General features: G+C 40.3%; 3 protein-coding genes across 8 annotated transcripts in view; all 3 read left to right on the top strand.

Annotated features, from left to right (window-relative positions):
* tlcd4a (TLC domain containing 4a) overlaps positions 1-6,752 on the top strand; it is a 29,310-nt gene extending 22,558 nt beyond the window's left edge. For both annotated transcript variants that reach the window (XM_007887115.2, XM_007887114.2), the window contains 2 exons: positions 557-630; positions 2,622-6,752. In XM_007887115.2, coding sequence (XP_007885306.1) covers positions 557-630; positions 2,622-2,928 — 381 coding nt within the window. In that variant the 3' untranslated portion in view covers positions 2,929-6,752. The remainder of the gene's footprint in view (positions 1-556; positions 631-2,621) is intronic.
* Positions 6,753-7,741: 989 nt separating this feature from the next.
* On the top strand, positions 7,742-12,928 carry LOC103174637 (cytochrome c-type heme lyase). Of its 5 annotated transcripts, none has more exons than XM_007887113.2 (7): positions 7,742-7,818; positions 9,247-9,398; positions 9,739-9,902; positions 10,229-10,377; positions 10,792-10,911; positions 11,218-11,304; positions 11,847-12,928. In XM_007887113.2, the coding sequence occupies exons 2-7, from the start codon at positions 9,284-9,286 to the stop codon at positions 12,046-12,048; spliced, it is 837 nt and encodes a 278-aa protein (XP_007885304.1). In that variant the 5' UTR covers positions 7,742-7,818; positions 9,247-9,283; the 3' UTR covers positions 12,049-12,928.
* Positions 12,929-14,598: 1,670 nt separating this feature from the next.
* Positions 14,599-17,914, top strand: rwdd3 (RWD domain containing 3). The gene is made up of 4 exons (XM_042334991.1): positions 14,599-14,752; positions 16,547-17,010; positions 17,331-17,446; positions 17,555-17,914. The coding sequence occupies exons 1-4, from the start codon at positions 14,599-14,601 to the stop codon at positions 17,655-17,657; spliced, it is 837 nt and encodes a 278-aa protein (XP_042190925.1). The 3' UTR covers positions 17,658-17,914.
* Positions 17,915-18,477: the final 563 nt, after the last annotated feature.

Raw genomic sequence — 18,477 nt, forward strand, 5'->3', positions numbered from 1 at the left:
GATACTGTCCGCCCCATTTTCCTGCTCTTTCCCATACCCCTTATGTTAGCATTTTCTGCAAGAAATTATCCAATTCCCTTTTAAATACTGTTACGCACTTAGCTTAAACAGCAGTTTACGGGATAGGCATTCTGAGTTCTAACAATCCTTTGTTTCTTCTAATTAATTCTTCTAATCCAACCCTTTTTTTTCGCCTGCTAAAATTGTTCAGTTTATGCGCTCTTGTTACTGACTCACTGATCAAAAGAATCTAAGTTTATTAGCTGTGTTGCTTATTGCAAAAAAAATTAACTTCATACTTACAGACAAAGGCATATCAGTACAGTTACACAACGTACCATCTGCATTTCATCCTGTTTATGCCCCAGAGCATGCTTTTTATTTAATTTTCTGTGGGCATAAAGGACCAAATTCTTTTATGATTGACTATAACAATGTTTACTGAATGCTCCTTTAGGCAACCATGCTACAGTATTTGTTCTGTTCTCTTTTAGAGATGTGTTTGTTCTTAACATGAATTTCAGGTAAACCTTGAATTTTCAACTTGCTCTTCTAGGGCCAGGGATTGCTGCCTTATTTTGCTAACTTCCGTCTGATTGCAGAATTTTCAACTCCTTTTGTTAACCAGCGGTAGGTACATTAGTGTTTGTACCTTGCAATGTGTTCATGGTCGTCTTCAGAGATTCAAAATCTTTTACAGGAACAATAATTCCTATTTATTTCACTTTTTTCTCATTTTGTTTTTTGGAACTTGTTGCAATTTAAACCAATCTATCACTTATTTAGACCCTACCAGTCTACCATTTAGGTCAAATTCCTTAGGCTTTTTTGATTCACTGGGACTTGCCGTGATGGGTGAAAATGCAGGTTTCTGTGGAAAGACTGAATTTATTCAATCTTTCTTTTCACATTTACTCATTCTTTGCCTTTTTTCTGAATGTTTACTCTTTTTTTGTTAGCTATTGTGCCTATTTGTGCAACTTTAACTTGCAGATCTACAGTGTAGTCCAGGATTAGTCATAGAATGGACTACAAACCAAACAAAAGTTATAGTAACTTTGCTGACGAGACTGAATTTTAAATATTCTGTGCAGTTTTGGGGCACCTTTAAAATTGTATTTATGTATTGTATTGGATTCCAAGACTTGAACTTTACTTGACAAGGAGAGGCTTGCAGAACTAAGCTTGATTTTCTTTGGAGAGCAGAAGATTGACAGAGAACAAGCTCTTGAACTTGAAAATATTGAGACAAGTGGATCAGATGAACGCAGAATTGATGCGCTGAAGGATTAAAAAGTCTCGGTGGAACTAAACATTAGAAAGATTATCAGTTCTGGCGAAAGGTCATAGATCTGAAATGTTAACTCATTTCCTCTCTCCTTGGATGCTGCCTGACCTGCTGTGTGATCCCAGCAATTTATGTGCTTATATTAGAAAGAATTATTTTCGCAGCGCTGTGGTTGTGAAAGAGCCTCCCAACAATGATCATTTAACTCATTCAAAAATGAACTTGGTAAGTTATCTGGTCAGGAACAATTGCAGACTAAGAATGAAGAACAACATGATAAATGGACACTCATAGTCTTATTACAGCACACGCACATACAGAAGGATTTCTTGGAGAATCGTACTGGGCACAATTCTATTTCTCATTTTCATCAATGACCTGGATTATGTCCTAAAAAGCAATATTAATTTTAATGATGAGTGTGCTCTACAGAGTGGTTAATTTTTCATCTGAAAGATGAGCAACAATTGGCATGTTTTCTTCAGGACTGATAAAGACTGTGTCATTGGGTATCAAAGACTGATCACGATGTTGCTTGCCCAACTCCAGTATATAAAGTCTCTCTTTAATCTCAAACCTTGCTTCCACTTACGTCTGATATAAAGTGGCACGAAAGAATGAAGGCTACAACCTCTGACGCAAGAATAAAATCCTCAAGAAGGGCCAGCACTAAGTGGCCCCAGTAACATGCTGAAGTTCATCCTCTTAAAAGGTCAGGAGATCTGCCTGAGCTAATAGCCTCTCACATGATCCTGGCAGGACTGTTATGTCAGAAATACAGAGCTCTTACAGTTGGACTTTCGCACTTGTATTAATCATAATATCTGGATGGAACATGAGATTAAACTTTGAAACCCTAATGTCTTGGCCAGTGAAACATTTGCTGAGAATTGTCGTGGTGTCAGAAATGATATATGTATCATATATTATACTGTTATATTGTTATATGTAGACGTTATATTGTTATATGTAGACGTGCAAATGCAGAATTTTTCATCACTTTCTGGAACATGCAGTAATTTAGAGGAAAAATCTGAGTTTCCAATTATGATTTAGTATTACTGTGTTGCTGCAAACCAACTAGGGCACAATTTATGAGCAGTCTGCTTACAGTATTTTCTCTACACAATTTTGTAGGTCAAATTCTAGGTTCTAATATCCTGAGAAGGAGAAAGGAGTCGACTGCAATGGAGTGGGGTGGGAATAAAAATTGAACCTACATGGACCATTTCCATTCTCCATTCTGTTGAATAGTTTTATGATGCATGCGTAATCTTCATGATTCCTGTCTTCATTTCAGAAATGTTTCTTATTGCTGCCTTATGTCTTTCAGATGGTTTTTTGAAGTGCTAGGTTATCCCAAAACTTCCAGGGTAAACCTAACTAATGGGATTCTGATGGTAGTGGTGTTCTTCACGGTGAGAATCGCCGTCATGCCTTTATATTATGGCAAAATGATCTCCACATTTGGAACAGAGGCCTTCTCCAAGCTTGGACAGAGAGCCCAGTTTGTTTGGATTGCCTCCAGCATTTGTTTAGATATCATGAATGTTATGTGGATGTATAAGATTGCAAGGGGGTGCCATAAGGTTTTGCTAGCCAGGAAGCTGGCCTGCCAAGAAAATGGAAAACTAAAGTAAACTAACTTCCAATTGCTTTGAAGTGATTTTTTTTATATGATAACGTTCCCCCCCCCCCCCTCCTCACTCACTTATGCATGATTTTAGAGTTTTCTATTTGGTTAGTGTAGAGCAACACTGTATTGTATCATTCCAGGAGGCAGTTAGTTATGCGAATGCAGGTGGCCACAGTATTTTTAGGGTTACATGTTTACCATGCACTCGAAGGTTAGATTAGGAAATGAAAAAGATTAAACAAACTGAATACAGCTTGATTTAAATTTTTTAAAATAGGCTCGTGGTTGTACCCAAAAGAGTATATCGTCCACCATTCTTAATGAGCAGTTTTAGGTTTGGACCAATTATTTTATTAGAAAATGTTGTGTAAACTCCAGAAGTGCTTTCAGCACCAACCGGGCCAATTGCTGTGCTTTCTAAATGTCACCTACATCAAGACCTATTACCTAAAAGTCACTGTGATTCTTGCAAGGAGAGCCGAAAAACATATCACTCTAAGTGCACTGAAGAAATTCTTCATTGCAGGTGATCCTGTTGCGAGAGGCAATGAGGATCAATTGGGCCACATCTATATGTATAGATGGAACCCCTATTAACAATGTGTAGCTGAATTTTAATAACTCCATTCAATAATATGTTCAGAATTAATAAAATTAAGCAATTTTAATTGTGAGTAACACCAATGTAATTAACTGAACACTGGAGAGATATTCCAGATGGTTGCTACTTTGACAATGACCACTTCTATTGGGATTTTCCCTATTATATAACGCACATGGACAAAGTTGCTGTACTTGATGGAAAGAGGAAATATTGCCTCCAAAGCTTTCCTGACTTCAACTGTCTTTGAGCTAGCAGCAGTAGTCTCCTAGATTGTCGGGTAATAATAGGAAATTGTGTTTTGTGGAATAAAACAAGTATAAAGGCATAATTACAGATTAGATCCGCTAGGTTCACTGGCAGCCAGTAAGTAATCAATGCTATATATGATTTCTATGATTAAACCTTGTACAGTAATCCAAGCTTCAATTTGTTTTTGAGGAACATTCAGATTGAAATTGTACTTACAGAAGAGATACATGATTAAATCAGATAAACCTATGAGTTAGGTATCATGTAAGGCTAAGTAATAAGGCTTTTTAAGCTCTTAATCCATTTAGAAATAAATTGGGTAATTGCTTAAGACTACTTGTTCCTATGATACTGTCAATATAGAAGTAACGTGGAACATGGGTGTGCTGACTTTTACTAGCTGTGTGGTGACTTTGTTTAGTGTTTAGATCCTCCAAAACATTGCTAGGATTGAAGTTGGGTTGCAAATAGTGAAATGTCCTTTGTTTATTTGTTTTCTTTGAAGTTATCTGAGTGAAATGAGTTTCTTCTGAATGTTTTTTTGTGATGATTGTTCCATTCCCAGGAACTTGGGATTTCGTGATTGGTTGAACTATCTCTACAACAGTAGTTTAGATGACTTAAAAATAAAGTTCTGTTAATTTAGTAGCTGTTTTATTGATATCACATAGGTAAACCCTACTAGATGGACTTGCTTGTTTAATTAGTTTTGAGGAGCAGGTTAGTTTAAAAATATCAGGAAATATTATTGGGTGAAAATATTCTGTAAAGTTATATATAATACTTTTAAAAATACAGTAAAAACGTTTAGTGAACAGAATTATACAAAAAGTAGTTGAATGATTATTACCCCCCAATATTCTTATTTAATGGCTGAGCCAAATCATCCCCTGACAAAGCAAGTTGGCAATGTTTATGGAGTTGTTCATTTGGACCTTTTTTATTTGTTAATTTGTTGACATTTTTTAATGTGTTAATCTTGATTGGTGTTCATCTAATGCCTGAATGCTTTAGGTTGATTGTCAGTCTGCCTACTGTCAATGTTCTAAGCAAAGCTCTTTCACAACTTGCAGAGCAATTTCAAAGCAGTGGTTAGTAACTTTAGGATTTCAAAGCCGTTAAATGTTTTATACAAGGCAGAGTTTTCTGATGAGACTATCCTTTTTAGGTATTTTATCCAGAGATTAGATCCCAGAAATTTATGTTGTATTTCTGCTGCACACTTGGTGGATAATTGAAGAGATTATGTTAGCGATTTGCTGCCAATTGTACAGTATACAATATTGTGTAAACTTTGAACTTCCCACCGTTATACTGTTCATACTTTAGTTGGCAAAATGGATATTTGAGAAATAAGTCAAACAAAACACGCTATTTATTCAACTGTTTAAATTCTTATTTTATTTGTTTCTGTTGCAGCTGCTTAGGTGGTTAATAGACAGTTAACTGAGTTTGAAAACTATAATTAACTAATCTGTTTGTGATACTAAAGATTGAAGTATATTCTAGCGGAAAACTTTTCTATATTAAGCATACAAGTTGCTTTAATTATCTGCCAGTCCTGTAGAGAAATATTGAATACTATGTTGATATTCTATTTTACAGTAGATTATTTAAATCGGTTCCTTCGTGTGTATGTGTGTATATATATATGTATTTTTCTGGTAACTGTAAAACGTTATGAAGCAAAAGGAGATTTTGGAATTTGAAAAGATGATGCAAAGGATTTGAACAGCTTTCAGTTTTATGCAGAGCCATAATTGTTGGCTCCACTGTTTTGTGTTTTTTTTAATGGTGGATATTTAGTGAAGAACGGAATTGGAATAGATTAAGCCAGGAGAAATGACCAGGAGAATGGCCTTGCACATTAGCTACATTAATTGTTTTTTTTTAAGAAAAATCTTTTAAAACTCCAGCAGTTTGGAATATTTTGAAGTTCCATACTCGATTTCGATCCCCATGTGTTGAGTAAATGTTTGCCTGCTCTTCATACTATATTCACTCTATGTTACTTTATGTATAATCAGAAGTCTGATACGTAAGCAATATATAATTTTGTTCATAAATGTAATTTTCATTTGTCTTTGCATTTTTGAAACATGAGCCTTGAAAAGTAACAAAAATGGTAATGCATAAGGATTAAAATGTTATATTGTTGTTACAGTATGGAGTGTTGTAGGTGTAATTGTGCATTACCTTGAATGTTTACTTGTTACTTATTTTTTTACATGTTTGGTTGTGAAACATTTATTTTGGAGTTAATATGTTGTCACCCACCCATTAACGGTAAAATGTAGCTTTACACTTTTTCTGTTTAATATGTAATGTTTAAAAAAGAATGTTAAGGTTTTGCATAAAGCCATTCCTGTTAAGCTTTTTAAAAATTATTATTCGAGTTAAAAACAAATGGCATAAGTGTATTTAAGTGAGGGTCCTAAGGAAAGTTAATGTGAAATCTACCTGCTGTGTATGTACGGTCATGCATTTTCAGTTATTAGCTTTCATAATATTTTACAGGTTCCGAAAGTAATGCAGTAGGAAATAATAGTAACTTATTTTTCTACATTAATATGTGGTATTTTAAACCCATGCATAAACTTGTATTATTCAATTATTTGTGAGAACACAATTTTATAAAACTTTTCCCAACCTACTGTAGAAAACTGCATGCTCCACATAATTTACTAGCCTGATAACGTTTACCATTATGAAACCAGTTCAACTCTGATGAATCAAATGTTTGTCTTTATTTGCAAGATGTGTGGCTTTTTAAACTCAATTCTACTGAAATTGATGCCTCCCTAAGTTTTCTTTGAAAGCGTTTGATGCTGTGTCAGATAATACATTTGCTGTATTTTGTTTCTAATTAAATACATCGTCCACTGTTCACAGCCATGAAAAAGCTTTTGGAATAAAATGATTTAACATAGTAATTTCCTCACAACCACTCAATGGCAATAAAGCATGCACACCGAGCTCGACGTGTTTTGTGCTTCTTGACATTACCATAACTGTTCCACGTATCAGTTATCATAGCGGATTGATATTGTTAGGTCTCGTGCACGTATCAGAAGCGTAGTACGCAATCGTACACAACTCCTTTGACTCGATGGGTGTACTGGAGATCGGAGGAGACGTGACAAGCGCTCAGAGTTCAGCACCACGCGAGCAGCCTTGCGCTGCAGCTGCTGCGTCCGCGTAGAGTCGGGTGTTCCTTTGGCGTCCGTTTGCTAGGAACGTGGGAGCGGGAAGACGAGAAGGTTTGGAGCGCAACGGGAGCAGGAGAGGTGCACGACGGATCACCGAGAGGAATCGCGCCGCCTTCTTACCAGCAGTGGTCCCAATGATCCTGAACAGTGACACGTTGCGGATACGCCATTGTGTATTTTTACATATATATATAATGAAAAGCAGCAGCAAGTGCCAGGATACACACACATATATATATATAAAAAAAGACTTTCTGCTGCTATTTTTATTGAATAAATGTTCCCGCCCACGAAACATACAGTCCATTCACTTTACAGCGTGTCCGGTGAAGCGCTTCGAGACGCCTCGAAGACGTGAGCCAATGCGAGGGCTATTATCATATAATTCTTTTAAAAAAAACAGGACACGAAGGTCCCGGCGGGGCCGGTGAGGGTCCCGGCGGGGCCGGTGAGGGGCCGGTGAGGGTCCCGGCGGGGGCCGGTGAGGGGGCCGGTGAGGGGCCCGGCGGGGGCCGGTGAGGGTCCCGGCGGGGCCGGTGAGGGTCCCGGCGGGGCCGGTGAGGGTCCCGGCGGGGCCGGTGAGGGGCCCTGTCTTGGTGAGTGCTTTGGAAACGGCCGACGAGGCCGACGTTTTGGTGAAATGAGGTGGAACGGGAGACCGACGGACTCGCACCGTCCGGGACCCCGCTTCCGGCCGCCAGTTCCGGAAGTGACGCAAGCCAGAAAGCGGTCTATGAAGTCAGCGCGTCGGGCGAGCGGTGGCTTGTGGGAGAGGTCGTGACCCGACCTTGGCGTGTTCGAGGAGGAGTGGGGGGGCGGCGGCGCGAAGCGGGTAAGTGGCGGTTGGCGCGGCGCCCCGGGGCTGTCCTGCCGTCCCGAGCGAGCGAGCGGCGCAGTGTGAGGCGGGTGCGGTATGAGGGGGAGACCCGGCGGTGAGGGAACTCCTTGTGCTGCGCGAGGCCGGGGCTCGGGGCCTGGTGTCGGATGAAAGGCGTCAGGCGCGGGTGAAAGTGACTCTCACGGGTATGTCTCTCTCCCCGGCGACACCCCCCCCCACCCCCGGCTCCCCCACTCCCCCCCACCCCCGGCTCCCCCACTCCCCCCACCCCCGGCTCCCCCACTCCCCCCACCCCCGGCTCCCCCACTCCCCCCACCCCCGGCTCCCCCACTCCCCCCACCCCCGGCTCCCCCACTCCCCAGCGCCGCTGCTGGAGCTTCCTGTAGCTTCCTGAATGACATGGTGGGTGGGTGGGTGGAGGGGGAGTGAGGGGGCAGTTGTTGTTGTTGTTGTTGTTGGCTGGTGCCAGACTCTCTGTATGTACAAAATACTGCAGATGCTGGAAATCTGAAACAAAACCAGAGAGAGCCGGGAACACTCAGCAGGTCAGGCAGCATCTGTGGAGAGAGGAAAGCGAGTCAACGTTTCGGGTCCACGACCCTTCGTCAGAACTATGTGCGTACGTACGCACACACGTGCTTTGAAAGAGCTGTATGGAGGGATGGATGGAAGGATGGATGGATACAGCTCTTTCAAAGTACATAGATAGGTAGAAGTGGGTGGATATTTGGGGAAGGCAAATTTGCAAGGCGATGGGTAGAGAGCGGGGGCGGTGGGGGAGTGGGATTGATTTGGACAGCTCTTTCAAAGAGCCGGGCATGGCACGATGAGCCGAATGGCCTCCCCTACTGTATAATTTTATGATCTCTGGTTCTGGTCTCCCGCTGGAGAACCCGTCTTGTAAAGTTATGACCTGTGCTCTCGTTTGCCTATTGACGTTGTCATAGAGGGTTTTGCTCATTGACATTGTCATAGACGGATTTGCCCATAGACATTGTCATAGAGGGTTTTGCTCATTGACATTGTCATAGAGGGTTTTGCTCATTGACATTGTCATAGAGGGTTTTGCCCATTGACATTGTCATCGAGGGTTTTGCTCATTGACATTGCGGTTTGCCTTGTCAATTTGAGGCACAAGGATCTCCTCTGACAGACATTGAACAGCAATTGTCTCCTCTTTCTGCCTTCCCCTTGATCAGGACACCATAGTTGAAACTTTAAGTGTTATCGACCAGGTATGGCTGAAATTCTGTCGTCCTGGGATCCTCTAGTTTCATCATATCCTTCTTCTACACTTCCTTTACTTTCTCCCCACAATTTGCAATGCATTCAGCTTGTTTGGACTCCTATCATTTTCTTGTGACCTTTACGTGAAATAAGAATGCTTTGTTTTTGATAAATGTTAAATGGTTTCATTCACAGTATTTTATACTAGATAAGCAGCCTTAAGTCATCGGGCATGGGAGCATCAACATCAAAATTACCTGAGAGCGTACAGGCAGCTTCTGCCACTGCTGCACCAGAGGCAGCATCCCCACCGTTGGAATGCCCCATGCATCAAGCCAAGAAGGAAGGTATATCTAATCATTTTAAAACATCTATTGCAAAATATTGAATTGTTGAACGTTGAATAATATTCGCTTACTTGAAAGAATTACTGCATTGTAACTTTGTTTTTAACTGGGGTGGAGAGGAGAAGAAGAAATTATTTCACCAAAGTTGAGAAGTTCAAGATGCCTTTTGGAAGGAGAAGAAAACACAATTGTACTTCAGAAGTATTGATATTGGTGGCCAAACCACTGATATATTTTGCTCGATTGCATTCTTTGTGAGGATATATTTTAAAGTAATTATTTTAATCGTCTAATGTTTGTTGAGAATTTATTTTACGTGGAATGTTTATCCTTTTAGCAGCTTCTCCTCCGTCAGACTGTCCAATGCATCAGGCGGCTGCATCACCTACATCAGCGTCTTCTTCCTTGCCCAAACATCAAGAAAGGGCATATGAATATGTGCAGTGTCCCATGAAAGGAGGAACAAACTCAAAAACTGAAGATGATATTGACCCCAGTAATATGGTAAGCAGAACAGAATTTACTTATGTATCGAGCTGTTAATGGTAATCTTATTTTCCACATATTAATTTAGTGAGTATAGTAAACTGGAAATTATTGGAACTTCCCACTGTCCTTCATGAAAGACATCTATGATTTCTTCAGTGACAAAGCACTTATGTAAGGTATTCAATGCTGGTCATTTTTAAAAATTATTTCATTAAAAGTTTGAGATTACACTGAACGCAGAACAATTGTGGATGTGCTCATATTCTGTTTTAAAAATAAAATTGCACACCTTGCACATTGCACACACAAAATTAGATATTTTTACAAACTTTGTTTTATAGATGCCGCCACCTAATCAACAGCCAGCACCAGACCAGCCATTTCCACTTTCTGTTAACAGAGAGGAGTCTCATATTCCTATGGCTAATTCAGAGAAATATTGGGTATATCCATCTGAGCAAATGTTTTGGAATGCAATGCTTCGGAAAGGGTGAGTGAATGGATAAGAAATGCATTTAAATGGATATTTCTTTGTAGAGGGACCATGTAACTTGGTTGCCTAATACACCAGTTTCCATATTGTTCTTACCTAAACAAACATGCACTTATATAGCACTTTTCACATAGGTTAATGCCTCAAAGATGAATGCAGTATTCATCTGAAGCTCATCCAGCACTTGAGGGTGACAGACAGAGTGCCTGCAATTCACCATTTGTTCAATACTATATTGCATTGATATGTGAAGTATTAAAAAGGCTACAGTTGGTATTCTGGAACTTGGCATTAAATTCACTTTGTATGATTGCTTACATGTTTCACTCAAGAAACTGAATCACCTGTCAAAGCAAGTGAGAACATTAGTTTCCATGAAATACAATTTAAACTTTCTCTACTTGTTTGCAGATGGCGCTGGCGTAATGAAGACATTTCATCTAAAGATATGACCAACATTATTAACATCCACAATAGCAACAATGAACAAGCATGGCAAGAAATTCTCAAGTGGGAAGCTCTCCATGCCAAGTTAGTCCAGTTTTTGATGCTGAATTATCGTACGCTAACACATTTGTCGGATTTATGATCCTGAATGCTGGCAAAGTTGCCTTCTGGCTGGTGACTTGTTTTCTGGCCTTTTCTCGAATTTTATGCACTTTTCCCAGGCTAAGAAATGACCTGAAAGCAAAAGGCCACTACAATTAAAATTTTAATATGTAATCTGAACATAGTATTTCCATGTTCCAATGCGATTCAACAAAATAATGAGATTAAGTACATGTTAAGAAAAAAATGTTAAGTTTATTTAAATGCCAAACGTTGGTTGTATTTCAGAGAATGCCCTTGTGGACCTGCACTTATTCGTTTTGGAGGAAAGGCTAAAGAATATTCACCAAGAGCCCGGATTCGTTCTTGGATGGGGTATGGAATGAAATTAAGCTATCTGATGTAATTTTCTCCACATAATGTAAGACATTTTGTTTTGCTTTGGTTAACATTTAATTTTTAAAATATTATGACAGAAGATCATAAGCTTAAGTATTTGTTTGAAGGTACAAACGTATTTTAAAATATTCTATTTGAACGTTATGATTGTGCAACAAGTAACCAATCTTGTGCCTTTAACCACTCGGCCCACAGGGAGTCTGAATAATTTTCTAAATATTATTGGATATATTTTCTAAAAGATTTTTTTTAAAAAACCTGTTTTGACATCCAGAAATTTTAAAAACTTTAGAAATCTTTTAAGTATAAATGTAGATTTGAAACGACGTTAGTTTGAAATACATTTTTGTTTCATCATAAGTAGGATTTTGGAATATTCTTTTTGAAAAAAAATTGCTTTCTGATGCTTGGACTGCAGCACGAGACCATAGCTTTAGTTAAACCTGACAGTAACATGCTTTTTTTAAAATTAAATCTTGGTTCATCTGTTCTAATATAATTTTAAAATATTCTCGCAGTTATGAGCTGCCATTTGATCGACATGACTGGATTGTGAACCGTTGTGGAAAAGAGGTACGATATGTGATTGACTATTATGATGGAGGTGAAGTTGACAAGACGACATACAAGTTCACAATTCTAGATGTACGTCCGGCTTTCGATTCTCTCACTGCAGTTTGGGACAGAATGAAAGTGGCGTGGTGGCGTTGGACTTCATAAGAATCATTGTATTTTGAGCAATAGTATTTATTATACATAATATCCTGTGAATATCTTGTTAAAGGGTTACTTTTTAAAGCTGAACTGTATAGCGACCAGAAAAGCTATATGAACTACATTTGAATGTCCAGATATCATGTGCTCAAAGTATAATGCTGACAATAATTAAAATGATTTACAGTAAAAAAAGATGTACAGTCCATATGACCATGTGATATGTATAATTTATGCTGGAAGATTACATTTGACATTAATAATCCTCGCTATAATAAATTGGATGTGTAGGTATTGGAATTTGGCATCTTCCATTTTATTGTGAAGATACTTAAGGAAAACATTGTGGTCCAGGGAACTATTTTGTGAATGTTACCTTTTTGCCTCCAGTTTGTCAGGTGAAAAAATCCAAGTCAGTCTTTCAGTTTTGTCAGTCTTCATCCTACTCAGTTCTAAAATCTTGCCCAAGTTAAACAGTCATGGTACCATACTTTCTCATCCTCACCTCTAATTCAGTTTTAATTCAATTTTTTTTTCTAATTGGAACATTTATTGTGTTGTGCGCCAGGCTTGACTTTATTTGTTACGTTCTAAATGTATTTTAATGACACTGCTGCTGTAGTGTTGTAGATAACTTATGTTGAGATGTTTGAGAGCTTGGTGTAATTTCTCTATAGGAATAAGATTTCATTATAGAAATGTCTGGAATTTTAACATTTCTGATGTTTCTCGTGTTCTAACACTGTTAAGCAAGTTTTGATTGTGAGAACATGGCAACTGAATTATGTACATAATACTCTTTCTCTCAATATTGTAAACCAAAATATTTTGTGGCATAAACAAACTTGCACAGCTGCAATAAAATTGTTTCTTTTTTTAAAAAAAATGAAATTGTCATAAGTATTTACAGCCATGAAAACTGAAAAGATAGTAACCATTTTTACCCAAACAACCACCTCGTGAGATTCCTTTCTGACCAAAGGACAGTTTTATTTTTTTCAGCATTTTTTAAAAAAAAAATTACTTGTAATTTAAAAAATATATTGATTGATATTATGGTGGAAGGCAACAGCATCCTAGTTTTGTAAGTAAAATACTTACTTTAAGCAATACCAGGACTTTTTCTTTTGAACGTAGCCTTATATTTAATCTGGGTTACCTCCTGACGTGTCTTCAGCCTGCCTTGAGTTTTTTTTAGGTTCTCTTCAAACACCAGAGCAGAAAGAGCCGACTGTTGAGTAAGATCTATGAAACAATCGACCCCAGTTGATGTCCGATCTGTCGATCTTGCTCGGCTAGTGAGAATGGATAGGGTCTTGCAACCTCCTCCATTGTTGACCGCTGAAAACTTGGAAACTTAAATCTTTTTAAACTCGTATAGGGGACCATCCCAGTAATATTTGAGAAGGCCAAGTCTTTAGTCTCAGATGAATAAACAACAAGCCTCCTCTGGGTGGCAGTCCAACCGTTTTTTCTATGTGAAATTGGTATTTTTGCAGGTTGTAGACGATATAGTAGTGACTGGGTGTGTGCAATTGTTTCATTTGCATCTGTACTATCATATTATTATTTTAATTTAAATAATAGTACTGCAAAGAATCTTTTCAGAGCAGTCTTCCTTGCGTCTAATTTTTAGATCTTATTCTGGTGAAAGAAATACTTTGACTTGCTTCTCCCCTTGATCGATGGGCATACCTGACGTTTGGGGATCACCAGTGTTGAAAGGATGTTCGGCAGAGTCGTTCGTTCATTGAGCCTTGTGCTTCTTGATCTGAAATCTTGAGATGCCCTGCAGCGGGGTGCAGATAATAACAATAATAATAATCCTTGCAATTGGTATAGCACTTTTCATGTCTTCTCGCCGTCTCAAAGCGCTTCACAGAATATGCTGTGAAGTGAATTGACTGTATATTTTGTAGGCAAAACGCGGCAGCCAATTGCGCACAGCAGCGTCCCGCAAACCGTCATGGATTGAGTGACCAAATTCTTACTGGTTTTTTTTCTTGAGGGATTATTATCCGGCGTGTGGAGCGAGGGAACTTGCCCAAGGTTTCTCCCTGCCGGGAAGCGAACCCAGGTCTCTCGCTTGGGAGGCGAGCGCTCCAACCACTGAGCTACAGGACTCCACAGGGGTTCAATCAAATAGCATTCGGCCATGATGCCAAAACAAGAGGGCAGCATTTCAAAATGAAATCCCTATCGTTAAAACGTGAGCCCGCAACGTCGAGTTGCCCGTCAACACAACAAGGCTTAGGGTAGGGTTATGGATGGTTGTTTTTGTCCTGTTTGTTTGTAAACATTGCTGGGGGATCTGTGTCCAATTCCTCTCTCTTCATCCCCAACCCCTCCATCCTCTCTCTCTCTCTCTCTCTCTCTGTCCCCCCCCAACCAGGACCTGAAGTCAGCAACTTGACTGTTGACTGACTCTGACTGACTGACTGACTGAGGAGGACCCCGGAACTCTCCCTGGCGGCGACGGCAGCGGCGGAGCCGGATGTGTGACGGACCAGTGCGTGGTGTGTGTGTGAGAGAGAGAGGGGGGGGGGGGGGATCGGTATGTGTGACGGACCCCAAGTCCCGCGTCACGAGCGGCGTCTGGTGGCCATGGCAACGGCGGCGGCGCTGCTGGAGGAGGAGGAGGAGGAGGAAGTGGCCGCCCTCAGAGCCATTTACTGCGGCAGCGGAGAGTTCCAGCTCCTCTCGCGGTCAGGTGAAGGGGGGCGGCCGGGATTGGGGGGGGGTGTGGGGGGCGGGGAGGGCTGTTAAACCCCCGGGGGGCGGCGGGTGGGGAGTGAGAGGCCGAGGCCTAGGCCTCAGGGTCGGAGAGAGAGAGAGAGAGAGGTGTTAGTAACGGGGACGTGTCAGGGAGTGTCAGCGACTGCAAAACACACGCCCTCTAATAATAATTTGAATGATCATCATCATCATCATCATCATAATAGTAATCTTTGCCTTTCGACGTCGCGCCGCGTCACGTCTTCCAGACGTCTCGAAAAGCGCTTCCGCGGACCGCGCTGCGTGATGGCGCGTAGTGAGCGCGTGTGTTGTGCGGGCGGGAACGCGGCGGCGGCCCATCGCCCGCCGGGGTGGCCTCCGTCCCCCCCCTCCGCCCGCCCGCCCGCCTGCCCGCGAGCAGTCCTGGATTGAAGTGACCCAGTTTTTTTTTATTATAATAATTATAATAATAATAATCCTCGCATTTGATATAGCGCTTTTCACGTCGGGAGGACGTCCCAAAGCGCTTCACAGAACACACTGTAAAGTGAATTGACTGTATGTTTGTGGGCGAACGCGGCAGCCAATTGCGCGCAGCAATGTCCCACAAACAGTCGTAGATTGAAAATGACCAATTTATTATTGTTTTTGGTTTTGGAGGGATTATTATTAGGCTCTGTGTGGAGTAAGGAAACTTGCCCAAGGTTTCGCCCTCTGCCTGGAATTGAACTCAGGTCTCGCGCTTGCAAAGCGAGTGCTCTAACCACTGAGCTACAGGACTCCACCTTTTTTCCATTTTTAAATGGAAAGGGGGGGGGGAGGGGGTTATTATCCCCGGGAAACGCGATTAACCCCCCCCCCCAAACAGCCGGGTGGGTTCCTGCTCACTTGCCGGGTAAACGTAGGCGTGCGGAGTCGGGACGTTTCGCCCAGCCCAGCCCGGGAATCGAACCCAGGTCCTCTCGCTTGCGAGGCGCGCGCGCTCCAAATTGCGCTCGACACCGGCTCCCTTTCCCTCTGCCCTCTTTCCGATTGGAGCGACATCTGTCAAAACAGGACATTTTGGGTTTTTTTTTTTAAAAAAAAAACACCCGACAAGGAACGTCTTGTCGCTCCCAACGAGAGGCAGTGGTCGGGTCTGAGATCGAGCCATTTTCAGGGAAATATTACATTTATGTCAGCAAATGTGGACGGGCTGTAAAAACCCAGTTTGCTTATTTGTGAGACTGACGTGCTGGAGTAATATTAGGTTACATTCTGAAACCAAAAGAACAAATGTGTCTTACTCCAAATAAATGACAGGGGAGAGATCCAATTCTACCATCAATCTACCACTTAAAACAACGCTTTAAAAAAATACGACGTATTTTGCAGCCTCCAGTAATGCACCGTGCGACTCTTCAATCAATATGTTGCTCACTTTTGTTTTTAAAGAAGTGGGGGGAGTGATCGACTGGGTTAAGGATGTACTACAGTTGACTTCACTTTCAGAATTGGTTTAAAAGTGGCACCTTTTAACCCCCTAAAAGTACATTAATCATTCTTCACAGATATAATGTCATCAAGTATGCAATTATAGAATTGTGTGGAAAAACTGTTGGGCAAGCACTAGCTATCCTGCATGTTTGTTACAGTGGACTGTTACAAAAATTTATCCAATCCATGAATCCATTATCCAATCCATGAATCCATTAGGTTCACGCAGTGAACTTATGAGCTTGGTGATGTGAAAAAGATTGAGAAAGTAATTATAACTTTACAACGTTGAATTTCTTCCAATATACTACAGATTCCGAAGGGATTGCATTCCTAATCCAGACCATCTGTGACCATCTTGGAAAGAAATTTCTGTTAAAGATCACCTTTCAGTTATCTCCTGAATATCCATTATGTCTCCCTCATATCTCCATCTGCTCCGATCATCTTACCCGAAAACAGTGTTCAGATATGAAGGGAGGCTTGATGAGGTATGGCGAGACTCTTCTTTCTCAGCCTATGATCTATGAATTAATGATGTGGCTCCAACACAACTTTCAGAATTATATGGATCAATCGACAGTCGACAAGGCTGCTGAAAGTAACAATTCTTGTGGAGTGTGGACATCACTGCTGCAGTTGGATCATATGAGGGCAAAAGTAAAGTACATCAAAAGTATAGAAAAGTGGACTTCAGATTTAGGACTTACTGGAAGGCTGATCTTCATGGACAAGCTCATATTCATTCTTCTGCAAGGAGAGAGAGATGATATTAAGGTATCTGCATTTTTTGAAACAAATTTCATTAATACTCTTCATGGATTTAATTTTCCTTTTTTGCTGCAATGTACTCTTGTGTAAAATGTTTTGAGTTCAGCGATTGTAGTGCTACTAAAGATGAGGGAGCACAGAGCTTTAAATGTACAGACGATTTCACGCTGTTTCAGTGGCTCTTTTCAATTTCATATAGTGCTTTTGCTAGAGTAAAAACAAGGAGTTAAGAAAATCAATACAGGAACTTTTATTTACTTAAAATATAATGTATTCTAAATCTTTATAAATTTTGCTTTTTTGTTATTAAAATGCCATTACGAAAGAACTATTTAGTTCTTCAGAAAACTTGTAAGGTGGATGTGGATTCCAGTGGAAAGAAATGCAAAGAAAGGATGATAAGTGTTCTCCGTGAAGAAAAACTTCAACCAGAACAGCAAAGGTATAAAATGGGTCACTTTGTACTTTAACCTGCCTTTGGCTAGATTATTTGGTGAATTCTGTATAATGTGCATTTTTGTATTAACCTTTTTAACAATTTACTTATTAGGCTTACAAGCTTTGCAGTGCAATACTTTGTATCAGTGGATGAGTTGCATCAAGAATTTGAAATGATGGGGCTGTCCAGATTTATACCTGCACTGCAACAATGAGGCACAGTATTGTGTTTGAAAAGATCATCTTGCCAGCTTTCAATGGAAGAATACCAAACAACTACTTCTGTGAAATATTAGGAACTGTGACTTCTCTTCACTTCATTTAACCATTACTTTAATTGACTGAGGACATTTGAAAATCCTGAAGCTTTGGTGCAGATAAAGCTTTACAGAATATCATACACAGTAAAGTACATCATGTCGAATATCCCACTGTACTATTCAAAAAGAGAAGCTAGTTTCTCCTGGTATCCTGACCAACGATCAATCCCCAGATAAAATTGATCAATTACTTCATGGATGTGGGAAAATTGACTGCCATGTTCACCTCCAAGTTACACAGTCACTACGCTTTACAGTAAAGTGCTTCAAGACATCTAAAGGATGTGATAAGACACAATATCAAATTCAAGGGTTGTATAGTTTTTAAAAAATATATATTACATATAAGTGCTATTTCAATGAAACTGAATGGTGTGGTGTCATAGAGACATGGCTTCAGTTAAGTGGCAGTATGCAGCTGTGCACTCTTACACCTAGTTTAATAATTTGAGGGACTGGGGAAGGAGAGTGAGGAACAGTGTAACACACGGTATAATATGTGCTTTTTGGGAAGAAAGAAATGTTTGAAGTAAAGAAAACCATGAGATTGAGGGAGTGCCGAGGTAACAAAGGATATGCCAACATTTCAGTAAAATACAGGATGCAAGGTTGGTTTTGATCTGATAAATGGAAGTGCCTGTTCATTAATATTGGGAGGAGTGTGTGGGAACAGAGAACATTGTGCTGCAATTAGTTGAAATTACAGCAGCCATGT

The sequence above is a fragment of the Callorhinchus milii genome, unplaced genomic scaffold, assembly GCF_018977255.1.
Source record: "Callorhinchus milii isolate IMCB2004 unplaced genomic scaffold, IMCB_Cmil_1.0 Scaffold5, whole genome shotgun sequence".
NCBI lineage: Eukaryota > Metazoa > Chordata > Chondrichthyes > Chimaeriformes > Callorhinchidae > Callorhinchus > Callorhinchus milii.